This window comes from Dipteris shenzhenensis, chromosome 17 (assembly GCF_047967505.1).
Source record: "Dipteris shenzhenensis isolate YYH24624 ecotype China chromosome 17, Dip_SZ_1.0, whole genome shotgun sequence".
In the NCBI taxonomy this organism is placed as follows: domain Eukaryota; kingdom Viridiplantae; phylum Streptophyta; class Polypodiopsida; order Gleicheniales; family Dipteridaceae; genus Dipteris; species Dipteris shenzhenensis.
Window position 1 is genome coordinate 56,541,813 of NC_141612.1, and position 12,794 is coordinate 56,554,606.

General features: G+C 44.2%; 1 protein-coding gene across 4 annotated transcripts in view; it reads right to left on the reverse strand.

Moving 5' to 3' along the window:
• LOC147892346 (uncharacterized) overlaps positions 1 to 12,794 on the reverse strand; it is a 125,355-nt gene that overhangs the window by 31,621 nt on the left and 80,940 nt on the right. For 3 of the 4 annotated variants that reach the window (XM_087388404.1, XM_087388407.1, XM_087388405.1), the window contains 2 exons: positions 6,160 to 6,278; positions 5,917 to 6,076 (listed from right to left, as the gene is read on the reverse strand). The exons of the other annotated variant lie outside the window; for it this stretch is intronic. In XM_087388404.1, coding sequence (XP_087244530.1) covers positions 5,917 to 6,076; positions 6,160 to 6,278 — 279 coding nt within the window. The remainder of the gene's footprint in view (positions 1 to 5,916; positions 6,077 to 6,159; positions 6,279 to 12,794) is intronic. 4 annotated transcript variants of the gene reach the window in all.

Sequence of the window (12,794 nt, forward strand, 5' to 3'; positions counted from 1 at the left end):
GGTGAAGATGGCCACATATCGTGACCACTTCCTTCGGATCTCAGAGGATGGATTTGTCATCCCACCAGGCTATACAGGTACCCACATGTCCCACTCACTGAGGATTGCCCTCGGCCAGCTTAGAGTCTCTTCGCATCAGCTCGAGATAGAGGTGGTAGGATGCGACGCATGGAGGATGGACGGCGACCAGGCCGAGAGACCAGGATCTGCCCTTGTTGCACCATGGGAGAGGTGGAGTCAGAGGAGCACTTCATTTGCAGATGCCCGCTATATTATGAGATCAGAGGTAGATTCCACTGTCTCTTCACGGATGGCTTTGGACCTCTCTCACGAGTGATGGACTACGAGGATCAGCATTGCCTAGCCCTTTATGTCAGGGAGGCCACTATGCTTCGGCGAGACTACCTCAGAGAGCACAGACCGGAGCGTGATAGAGCCCAGCCTCATAGAGCTCAGGCACACGCCATACCAGAGGACAGAGACCAGGAGGAGCACGAGGACGGCAGAGCCCACACAGGACACATGCCTCCACCATGTGGATGTACATATGAGATGGTTTGTAGACGCCGCAGGATCTTGTTACATAGGGGACGTACTCGCCGCTTCATCTCCAGACGATCCAGGATGATGGCAGCATTTCGGAGGAGACTTACTCATGGAGATCTCGCCCCACCAGCCGCTCACCTCACCTTTGCCCAGATTTGTACTCTCATAGCAGGAGGCAGAGTCGATGGACAGGATTTCCAGTATTATTTTGGTTCTCAGACTCCGTGACACCTGGACTTGTATCTTTGCATTGACATATTGTGCTCATCCCCCCCATTTTGCACCCGGGGGCGGTTTCCTTGCATCTAGTTTACTCTGTATTTAGGCTCAGATTTGACATTATGTACTTTCACTTGCATTATATTGCGTAGCACTTAGATGATATTCGACGATGCCTCTTCTTTGGGGCACGTTGATTTTGTGCTATCTTGTATGCAGAGTTCTTGATGTCCCATGGGCCCATTTTGGCCTCTAGTGGACAATAATACACTTTCTTTCTTTCTTTCTTTCTCTCTCCCCCCCCCCCTTCTTGCTCTCCCCTGGTCGCGGCGTCTTCCTCCCTTGCGCTGATCGTGGCATCTTGGTCGTGACTCCATGGCATACCTCGTGGATCCAACAGGTCATGGGACTCTTCAGCCTAGTGTGCCATAGGTAGTAGGGTCGAGGGGCTCTTCCAGCAACAGATCGGGGGGCTCTTCCCCAACCCCCTATGCCATAGGTAGCAGGATCGAGGGGCTCTTCCAGCCCCCCCGCTTGGTACTGAGCGGGGGGGGGGGGGGGGGGGGGGGTAGAGTGGCCCCATGACGTGCAGCTTATGTGTACCTCATTGGAAGAGGAAATGAATAAATGGAAATCTGAAATGCACATACAAATGGGGATTCAACTAGGTAAGATGCGAGAGGAGATGACTCGTATGGTTGATGCCAAGACCAACCACCACACGCCAATGATAAAGGACCTGATCCACCCTGCAAATGTCAGGGGTGGTGACTTATTATTGATTTTGTAATGTCCATATTTTGGAAGCTGAAGTCCAACAAATACATGAATGTGGCGATACAATAACTGATCCTCGTTGTAGTCTATACAATATTGTCACATGGACTACAACCATATGAATAAAGGTGTCGTCCTCCTTTGATCTTGATCCATCTTGGATTTCCTTGCTTGCTCGCATCAATAACATGCATCAAAAGAGAGGAATGTTCTAAGAATTCAGATTGAAAAAAAGCAATTTTGAATGGACAAGCAAATTAAAATATTCATATGATAATATATAATATATAACTATTATAACCACACAAAGTGTGGGCGGGGAGGCGGCACGCTTCCTTCCCCAAAGAGTTATAATCCGAGGGAATGGGCCTTTCCCTAGGTGCCGAGATAACGTAGTGAATATAAACGCCGAGGATAAGTCTCATGAATGGATAAGATATTGACATATTACCTGAATGTCAATAGTCGTAATCGTAGTCGAACACCGACAAAATCAGGCGAAATTCAAATTCTCGTCCACTTTTGGAGATTTCTTTGATCTTAGAGGCAATATCCTGAAAACTTGCTAATGACTGTAGTGAGTCGAGCTTTCAAGCTTGTCTTAGAAGGTACCTACTTGATGGGTTTGCTTTTATTGTTCCTTTGGATTGGTAAGATCTGTGATACCAAATCATTTGACTTGAATATATGCATCAATCAATATCGTTAGCTGTCCTCTGCACTATCGTCTACATGGGCTCCTTGCCTTCTCACCGACTATAGACTTCGTAGAATTGATGTCCACACAGATAATCCGAGATGCCCAGCAAAATAGATTGTCGGAGCGCCAGAAGAAAGCTACAAGTATTTCGTTGCCGCTTGTTGACTCAACCACCATCCTTTATGGATGCTAGTAAACCCACCGCTAAACCTATTGTGCCCAGGCTGAAGATGGCCACTATTGATCCTGCCTCTACCTTCTCAATGTTCCAAGCAGCCCCAAGGGGTGAGAGGCGTGTGGCTCATTGCATTGCTAACATTGCTCACAACTCAAAATTCTGCACTTGCACGAAGCATTGGTGGAATAGCGTCCAACCACTTGTCGGGGTGCCACAATTAGCAAGTAGGAAAACTTGTTGAGCGAAGCTTTCGGATTGATTTTTGTGATGCAACCTGCGGTACGACAGTATACTCATTGAAAGTCAATGTCAGGAAATTGTGGATCGGTTGTCCATGCTTGGAGAAGATCGGCTTGTTAAAATCCTAAAGCATTGTCCATTTAAAGCCTTTCCAAAATGTTGAACAGATCTTGGTCTTGTCCGATTTGCAGATGCTTCACTCCTTGCATTCCGCTACATGAGTGGGAATAACATGGTCTCCTTCATTCATATCTGCAATGCCTTTGCCCACGTTTTTAACGATCCTATTCTGGAAAAGAATTCATCGGGAAATTCGAATCCTAAGTTCAAACATCGCTTGGTGCCCTGACACTAGCTGCTCAAAGGCTTTTCCCGCCATCAACATATCATCGTAGGTGTTGATTTCTCCATCTTGCATCATCTAGAGGAAAAGAATGAGTGATCAAGAGGAAAGAAACGATCTTGCACGAATTAAGTTGAGCTTGTTTGAGGTTTCTCTTTCCTCCACAAGAAGAAGAGAGGGCCAAGAGGAAGATAGTTTGATTTGTGGCACGCAATTTTGCTATTTGGCTTCTACTAGAAAAAAGTCAGCACAATTTGTGCTCGATTCTTCTCTTCGACTACTGAATTTATCTTGTTGGAGCAAAGGAATTAGGGGTTGCCGGATTCGCTCGTCCTACATGCCGGAGCAATCTAAGAAGCTAGTTATTGACCAATTATGAGGCGGGACTAGCACAGTGGACTACCTATTGGGCCCATTGGCTTGTGTCTCACGGATACATGACCTCACCATACCCCCCCCGGCCACTTGGAGCCGATCACTCATATATGGCCTTCGATGTTCTTGCTACTATACCAGGCACAGAGAGAGTTCCTACTGCTACCTGTACCCAGATCCACTTTAACCGTGCCCTTGATCCAGTGTATGTGTGTCACTTAGCCAGAGAGCTTTCAGCCTTATTGGAGGCTGATTTAGACCTCGTCCACGCCTCAGCCACCCTTGTCACAGTGATACAGGATGTTGCCGAAGGAGGTGGTTAGTAAGGGCACACCAGCCCCAACAAAGAAAGAATTTATTTCAGATGCCTTAGAAGAAGAGAAGAAAAAAGACACAGTAAAGCTCTAAACGCACGCGTTTAGAGGCCTACCAGTTGGAGACACTACGATGGCGGATGCTAGCATTGATCACTAAGATGGGGGTCAATCTTACCTTCGAGGAAGCTTGGAGAGTGGGAAAGGATGGCGCACCAACAAGACCTGTGATAGTAAAATTCCGGACACTAGTAGACATGTCTACCTTCATGAGCATGAGGGAAGCCTTTTAGTGGACTAAGACATACCTCGATGATGACCTCACAATCTTGCAACAAGAGCATGGAAGAGAGGGAATGACGTGCTGGCTGCAAGGCAAGAGGGAAAATGGGCGGTATATCGAGATTGGTAAGGTAACATTTGGGAGAGGGGAGAAAGAGGAAGAGCTGCAGATAGTGCGTCAAGGTGTCGGGCCTTTGAGACAGAGACACGAGACAGATTTAGCATGGCTGTTTGGAATGGTAATGGTACTTTATGGTCCGATCCAAGAGGTTTTTCAGGAACATACATAGATAGAGAGATTATTTTCTATACCGAGACACACGAGAGCGCAAAAAAGAGAATTGCCCACTCTGACAAGGCATCTGGGAGTCAGCTTACAAAAAGGAGATGAGGAGAGATACATGGACACAAGGCTTTGAGGGCATGGCTGTCCTCTTCAGATCACATCTGAGACCACTCATATCTGTTATGTGGAAGGAGGAGTACGCACCGCACATGTGGATTTGGATTCAGCTGTCCTATAGGCTACAGAGACCATCTCAATAGGGAAAGCATGTTGCACCTCTTTCAGCCAAGCTATCATGCCACGGCCCCAATTTTGAAAGAGGACTACCAAATCCTGTTAAATTACACAGCGCAGCGGAACAAAAACAAAATAAAGAATAGAGAGTACACAACAAACTGGAAAGGAACAAAATTTTCCTTCAATACTGATGTAGTACAGATGATGGCTCTGTCCACCCATGCGCTCCCACAGTGGAGCTTAGATGGCGATCTAGACAAATACTAGGTGAAGAGCTACTAGCTGGAAGATCTGATCTAAACTGATCTGATGCAATGGACTGGGGAGGCCGCCTCTTTATAGCTATGAGGGTGGTAGTCGAATCAACGTAGTCGGTGGAACCGACCAGTCAACGTAGTCGGTGAAGCCGACCAGTCAACCTAGTCGGTGGAACCGACTAGTCGTCCATGGAATATTCAGAGAATATTTTCTATACCGTCGCCTCAGGGACTCTCGCCCCCGAACCCCCTGGGAACCCCCAGTTGGGGGCCAGTTGGCCCCTAGGCCCCAGCAAGAATAAGGGGCTCCCACACCCTTTCTACTATCAACGGTTTCATTGCTAGACCTCATCTGACATGCAAGTCAGGATCCATCCAGTGTCTCGAACTCACACATGGCTTCTCCTAATATGGGGGCCTTACAACTTGGGCACCTTGGACCATTGGTGGTTACCAGGAGGGTGGGGCATTGAGCATATCTAACACCCCCCTCAATGTCCACCCATAGGTGAACTACCTTCTCGACCCAATGCCGAGTCTCTGAAGATGACCTTGAAGCTGATCCTTCCCGAGTGCCTTGGTGAAGATATCTGCTCCATCTTGCTCTGTTGGACAGTAGACCGATTCCACTATTCCGTCCTCGATCAAATTACGCACATAGTGATACTGAATCTCTATATGTTTTGTGCGCGCATGAAATACTGGATTTTTAGCAATGACCATGTAACTTTGATTGTTGCACCTTAGCACAGTTGCCTCATCCTCTTGCACTCCCATGTGCCATAAGATCCTCCTCAGCCACACTGCAATCGCAGTATATTTGGCAAATTCCAATAAGGCCATTCTACCCACCTTTAATGTGGAAAATAAACATTCTTAGACTAGATTGTAGAAAAAATATGTCCAACAAATGTAAGGTACTGTCTTAAGTTCTTGCATATTCAAAATATTTTGGAAGTTGCCTTAATTGATGTTTAGACGAACCAGGAAGTATGCAAAAAGAGGGTCAATAAAAGGGTGACTGCATCAATTAGCATATAGTGAATTCCTATAAAAACCTCGACCAAGTTTCCAAAATCATTCTTTAAAACTGGCCCCTTGAATGACCTATGAAAGAAAAAATGTTGTTGCCATGACCTATGAAAGATAAAAAATTTGGTACCATTGCATGTGCTGCATCTCCAATGAGTACAATGTTGTCGTCATGAAAACGTGACAGCTTTACAGCTCCTCCAAATGAAATGGATGGCTGCTTTACAAATTCCTCTGGAAAGTATGGATTCTCTTTCATAAGCATGTCCAAAACGTCTGGAGCATTATCCCTGTGCCATCAAAGCAAGTCAAACTAGCAGCTCCATAAGTGCAAATGCAATAATATAATCCTAGTTTAGAAAAGGAAAATCACCTGAATAGCCTTTCAACTTCTCGAGGAGATTCTGCATTCACCACTTCAGGATTTTGACTACCACCCCAAAAGCTTCCATCAGACACATTTACAAGCAACATACCGAGTGCTGACCAGCTCTGAAATCACAACAAAAATTGTGCCATAAACTATAACATTCCTCTGAGATTGCAAAGTTTTGGCTAGTTCCAAAAAGGTTAATTAGAGCGAGAGAACAAGTATCATTCTGTGATATTAAAAAGTTAATTAGAGCAAGAGAACAAGTATCATTCATCCAAGTTGCGGCTTGCTGGTATTGTGATAATTCTTTCTATCTTAAATGGTGCATTGCCCTATCAGCTAGATTTAGATTTAGACGCTCGTTGGGGAGAGACTAAAATGAAACGTTCATAGACTTCACAAGCAGTTGTAGCTTGAATGAAGAGATTTTGGACTACCTTTTGATTGGCCTTCTCCTTTTGGTGCTAGCCTTCATCATGGCTGAGTCTGCCCTTCACCTCTGGAGTGCCAACAGAAACTCAGTACGAAGACTTTGTATAAATGGATGCTCAAGTATGTGTGGGTGTGTTGATTTGTATGTGTGAGAGCATATTTTTATACTATGGTCTACACCCACTATTGGGTGCTGATGACGTCAGTGGGGATGTCATAGTAGCTAGTCCCTGCTATGCATGATGGAGTTTATGGTTTTCAACCTTGTGAGTGACTATCATGAGATTGAAACTGCACTATGTTGTGTTTTTAGAGGATGAGTTTGGGAATGTTCTTGGATTCATCTAGGTATATGCTTCTGCCGTATTAGCGGACATGCAAATTTCACCTTGTGAAGTTTTCGTCCAAGTTGCGGCCTGCTAGTATTGTGATAATTCTTTCTATCTTAAATGGTGCATTGCCCTATCAGCTAGATTTAGATTTAGATGCTCGTTGGGGAGAGACTAAAATGAAAACGTTTATAGACTTCACAAGCAGTTGTAGCTTGAATGAAGAGATTTTGGACTACCTTTTGATTAGCCTTCTCCTTTAGTGCTAGCCTTCGTCATGGCCGAGTCTGCCCTTCACCTCCGGAGTGCCGAAAGAAACTCAATACGAAGACTTTGTATAAATGGATGCTCAAGTATGTGTGGGTGTGTGGATTTGTATGTGTGAGAGCATATTTTTATACTATGGTCTACACCCACTGTTGGGCGTTGATGACGTCAGTGGGGATGTCATAGTAGTTAGTCCCTGCTATGCATGATGGAGTTTATGGTTTTCAACCTTGTAAGTGACTATCATGAGATTGAAACTGCACTATGTTGTGTTTTTAGAGGATGAGTTTGGGAATGTTCCTAGATTCATCTAGGTATATATTAAAATGAGATAGATTTACTAAGTGAGATTTGAAAGTGAAATTCAAATTGCACCCCTAAACATCGAAGTAAGGTGATGAACCGCAACATGTACACCATTAATTCTTATCTGCAAGTCTCTGCTTTGTGTGGTTTACTGTATGCAATCAATCACATTGTTCATGTTACTGTGTGCAAATTTGAGGCCATAAAGTTGCCACCAATGGGAATATAATCAGCTAAGGTGACCATTTATCACTAAGTGCATGATCTTAAGATGCTCACAATCATGAAATCCTTAAAACTCACGTAGCAGGAGCTTTTTCAATCGGTGTACATGTTGTGGGTCTTCTATAATTCCTGGTCCAGAAAATGATTAAATGTTCCATTTCAACACAATGTAGAGCTTGGCAGAAAATACAAATTTACATGATTGTCAAAAATCTACATATTTACAGAACAAGGAGACTTCATCAAAGGCCTTAGAAAGGAAAAAAGGGGATCCTGAGAGGGGAGATAAAGACACCAATTCGGATGAGCCTTGAGAGACATGGCTCCTAGAGTGCAAACTATAGAGCAACAAAAAAAAAGCAATACAACTCCTGCACTGTAGCGGAAGCTGAAAAGAGTAGAGCCCACCACACCAATTCCAGGAGGAATCACAAGGGTCCTATCACAGTGGGGTGTAACTCCAAAGCCAAAATGAGAGTCGAAGACCTCACACCCCACCCCAATTCAAAGTAAAGAGATGAACAAAGACGAAAAGGCCCTGCTAGGAGCCCAAGGGGTGGCCAAAAAGGCCTGAGATAGTTGAGCTACTGCCACCCCCAAAAAGCAGGCACATATAAAAAGCAATCTTCAAGGACCCTAATTAGCTCATGCATGGTGCCACAGAACCGTATAGCCAGGCAATAAACCTTAAATATGTGCAAGCAGGCCGTACAGCCTCGAGTGGTGTGCAACGTGTCAGTACAATCAGCCAAGGACCTCGGGGTGCATAAAAATAGGCCGTACAACAGCCTCGAATGACGTTTATCAGGTCCATACAATCAGCCAAGGATTCCGCCTTGAAATGTGTGTCAAATGCTCACGGGGGAGCCGTACATAGCCTCGAAATATGGGAAGATGTTCACAGGCAGCCAGAGAATCCCGTACTTCAAAGGAGCTCCAAAATGCATGAAACGCTCAAATTCTAATCTCTGATTTCTTAGCATCGATTCCCGGGTACAATTACAGGCGATGGCATCCCGAATATCCTCCCAGCCTCTCTTGTAGATTGCATGCACACAAGATACGTAATTTATTTCTTTTTCATGCTTATCCACAAGCCCACAAATCCCTAGATGGTTCCCTCCTGCCACATGTCATCATTTTAGACCTTTAGCTTGGTACACCATTTACCCCTCTCTTGGGACACAATTAAAACATTTGCCCCTTGGCATTCTTACACATTTAGGTGCACCTAGGCCTGAGCACTCAGAACCACCTAGTCAATGCCAATACACCCTCACCTAGGACCTTGGCAGTTACTTCCCTTGACCATTTTATTTACACACATAAAATATTACAGAAGTCGGTTATCTAAGGAAAAATGCTCACCGATCTTTCCGAGGTCATGCTATCTCGGCTAGAGCATAACATTCCTTCCCTCTTCAAGCATCAGCGTCCTCGATGATGAAATCTGGGAACACTCTCCGTAACTGGTATACGGATTCCCAGGTAGCTTCTGATAGAGGTAGACCATGCCATGCAACCAACACCGTGGGTATCTTCCGATTGCGCACTTGCATTGTTCCTCGGTCCAAGATTCCTATTGGTTTGCGTCTTGCATTATCCTCTATTTTCTGAAACAAAACAACACCTTCGATTAGTGAGTCACCTGTATGCAAAAATTTCTTTAAACGAAAAACATGAAACACTGGGTGCACCTTACACCCTTGTGGTAATTCTAATTTATAGGCTACCTTGCCTATTCTTTTTAGAATTAATCATGGCCCACAACATCGAGGTGATAACTTAGCACACTTTCCTGCAGTCACAAACTTGAGTGCAAAAGAATTTTGAGAAAAACCTTTTCTCCTTCCTTAACTTCTCTAGCGGATCGGTTTTCATCCGCATACGCCTTAGCTCTATCCATAGCTTGGCGGATGTTGGCTCTCGCAAGTGCTAGCATCTCGCGCATCTGAACCACAAAGTTCGCGGCACTAGGCACTTTCTGAGGTATTCCAACTATAGTTGGATTCGCTGGTCTATAACCATAGTTTAGCTCAAACGGACTGAATCCCGTAGAGGAATGTTTTCTATCATTGTAGGCAAACTCTAACAATGGCAACCACTTGTCCCATGTATGTTGCCTTAATGACACATATGCTCTAAGCATATCCTCTAAAATTTGGTTGATTCTTTCTGTCTGACCATCCGTTTCTGGATGATCCCCACTACTCATTCCCAACTCAGTCCTTAGTGTCTCAAATACCGCAGTCTTAGAAATGACCGGTAAATTTGACATCTCTGTCTAACACTATGGATTTGGGTAATCCATGCAGACGAAATATATGTCTAATAAACAAATCCGCCACTTGCGGGGCACTAACAGATTCTCTAGTTGGAATGAAGTGAGCCATCTTGGTAAGACGATCAACCACCACAAGGATAGAATCATATCCACCTTGTGTCGTAGGCAGCCCTACAATAAAGTCCATGGAGATGCTCTCCCACTTACTTAGTGGTATCTCCAAGGGCTGTAAAAGTCCGGGTGGCTTCACCCGCTTTGCCTTACTTACTTGACACGAAAAACAATGTGTCACATATTCATGAATATGCTTTTTCATCTTTGGCCAAAAGAAATCTCGCTTCACGAGATCATATGTCTTCTCGACTCTTGGATGTCCCGCACATGGGCTATCATGGCATTGTTGAATGACTCTCTGCCTGAGATCATTCTGATTAGGTACTACTACCTTGCCATTTCTTTTCAGCATACCATCCCTTATGGCATATCTTGCATAAGTTTGGCCTTTTCAGGATGCCAGGTCATCCTTTTCCCCGGGTTTTAGCATATGAGCCTTAGGCCATAGGCTCTGGACAAACTCGTCCACCTTTTGAGTTTCTCTAATCTCGGCCATTAGAGCACTCTCTAACACTGTGAAACTCATGTTATGCATAATGCGTGATAACGCATCAACAACTTTATTATCCTTCTCTCTTCGGTACCGAGTCGTCAAATTAAACTCCTGCATGAGTTCTGCCCACCTAGCTTGGCGGCCTCTCAAGTCAGGTTGTTTACAAAAATGTTTCAGAGTATCATGATCAACATCCACATAAAACTCTGATCCATACAAATAATGTCTCCATGTTTTCAAAGCATGGACAACAGCATACAACTCTAATTCATGAGTTGGCCAATTTCGTTGAGAGGGAGAAAGCTTCTTGCTTTCAAAGGCTACTGGCCTTCCCTCTTGGAGGAGAACTGCTCCTACCGCAATGCCACTTGCATCGGTTTCAAGGGACAACGGTTTCTGGGGATCAACTATTTTTAACACCGGTCCTGTGACCACTGCTTTCTTTATAGCACTGAAACCTTCCTTCTGATTCTTTCCCCAAATAAAAGGTACTTTATCTGAGGTTAGATCAGTCAATGGCGATACTATTTCAGAATATCCTTTGATATGCCTTTGATAAAATTGGACAAATCCCAAGAATGATCGCAAAAGCGGTCAAACTCTGAGGGATTGGCCAAGTCAGTATCGCAGCCACTTTCTTTGGATCCATTTCTACCCCCTCAGGAGTAATTATGAATCCTAAATATTCAAGTCTAACCATACACAGTATAGTTTTCTTCTTATTTACATAAAGACTGGCTTTCCTCAAAGTACTGAATACTATTCTTAAGTGTTCATGATGCTCAGTAATACTTTTACTGAATACCAGAATATCGTCAATAAAATGTACTACAAACTTTCCGATATACGGATGTAGTAAATCGTTCATAAGCATGACGAATGTAGCTGGAGCATTGGTAAGTCCAAAGGGCATTACCAAAAACTCATAATGTCCAAACCTGCTTCTAAAAGCGGTTTTATGCACATCCTCGGCTCTAATACGGATCTGATGGTAGCCACACTTAAGATCTATCTTACTGAAAATTATGGCCCCATGTAATGCATCTGGCAAATCATCGATCCGAGCCATCGGATACCTGTGCTTAATAGTGATATTATTCAATGCTCTGTAATCTATATAGAGACAAAAAGTATCATCTTTCTTCTTCTTTAATATCATTGGTGAAGCAAAAGGTGAAAAAGTGGGTTGAATCTACCCCAGCTTGAGGTATTCTTCCAGTTGTCTTCACACCTCAGCTTCTTCTGTAAAGCTTAATCTATAGGGAGGTCTATTTACAGGTTCTGCCCCTGGGATAAGCTCAATTTTATGCTGAACATTCCGCTCTGGAGGTAACCCATAAGGTAACTCATCCCTAAAACAATCAAAGTACTTCTCCGATATCTCTTCAGCCAACTCGGCCATTTTCCCATCTTGGGTAGCCTCAGTGCTAGCCGATGCATCATCAATCGACTCTACCGATGCTATACATAGACACAGAAACTCTTTCGGAGTCTTCCGAATTTCCATGGCTGAAATCAATGGTCCTCGAGGTAAATCCTTTTCACCTCGCAAAACATATTCTACCCTGTTCATCTTGAACTGGTAAATATGCTTTTTCCAATCAATGGCTGGATTTTTTCAAAAATGCCAAGCCATGCCTAGGGCTATATCTGCGTGAGCAAGCCTGGTCAACTCAAAGTCCAGCTTCTCAACATAGTCCTGTATTCGAAGTTCCAACTGGGTAACCCTCTGGTCCCATACTTCAGTTGAACTTCCGTCCGCCATCCTGACCGTATAAACATAGTCAGACGGACTAGTTTTCAACTTGAGCCTCTTAATAAGCTTCAAGTTAATTACATTGTGCGTTGACGCTGAGTCAAACAATACAATCATATCATGATTGGCTACTTGCCCTTTCATTTTAATCAACTCGGGCTCATCGAAAACCGTATACCCCGTTGCTGCGGGCTTTGAAAGGATGTTATCAGGTGCACCGCTTACTAACTTAGTAACAGACACACTTAACAACACAGGTACTAACCTCTGAGAAGGTCCCACCAATTGCATCTGCATATGTTCCGCATTGGGACTCTCCTGCATTTTCGCGTCGCATTCAAATATTATCATAGTGGCCGTGCGACGGTCTTTATTTAGTGGACAATCTTTCCACTGATGTTGTTGAAGGCAGCCGAAGCACAGTCCTTC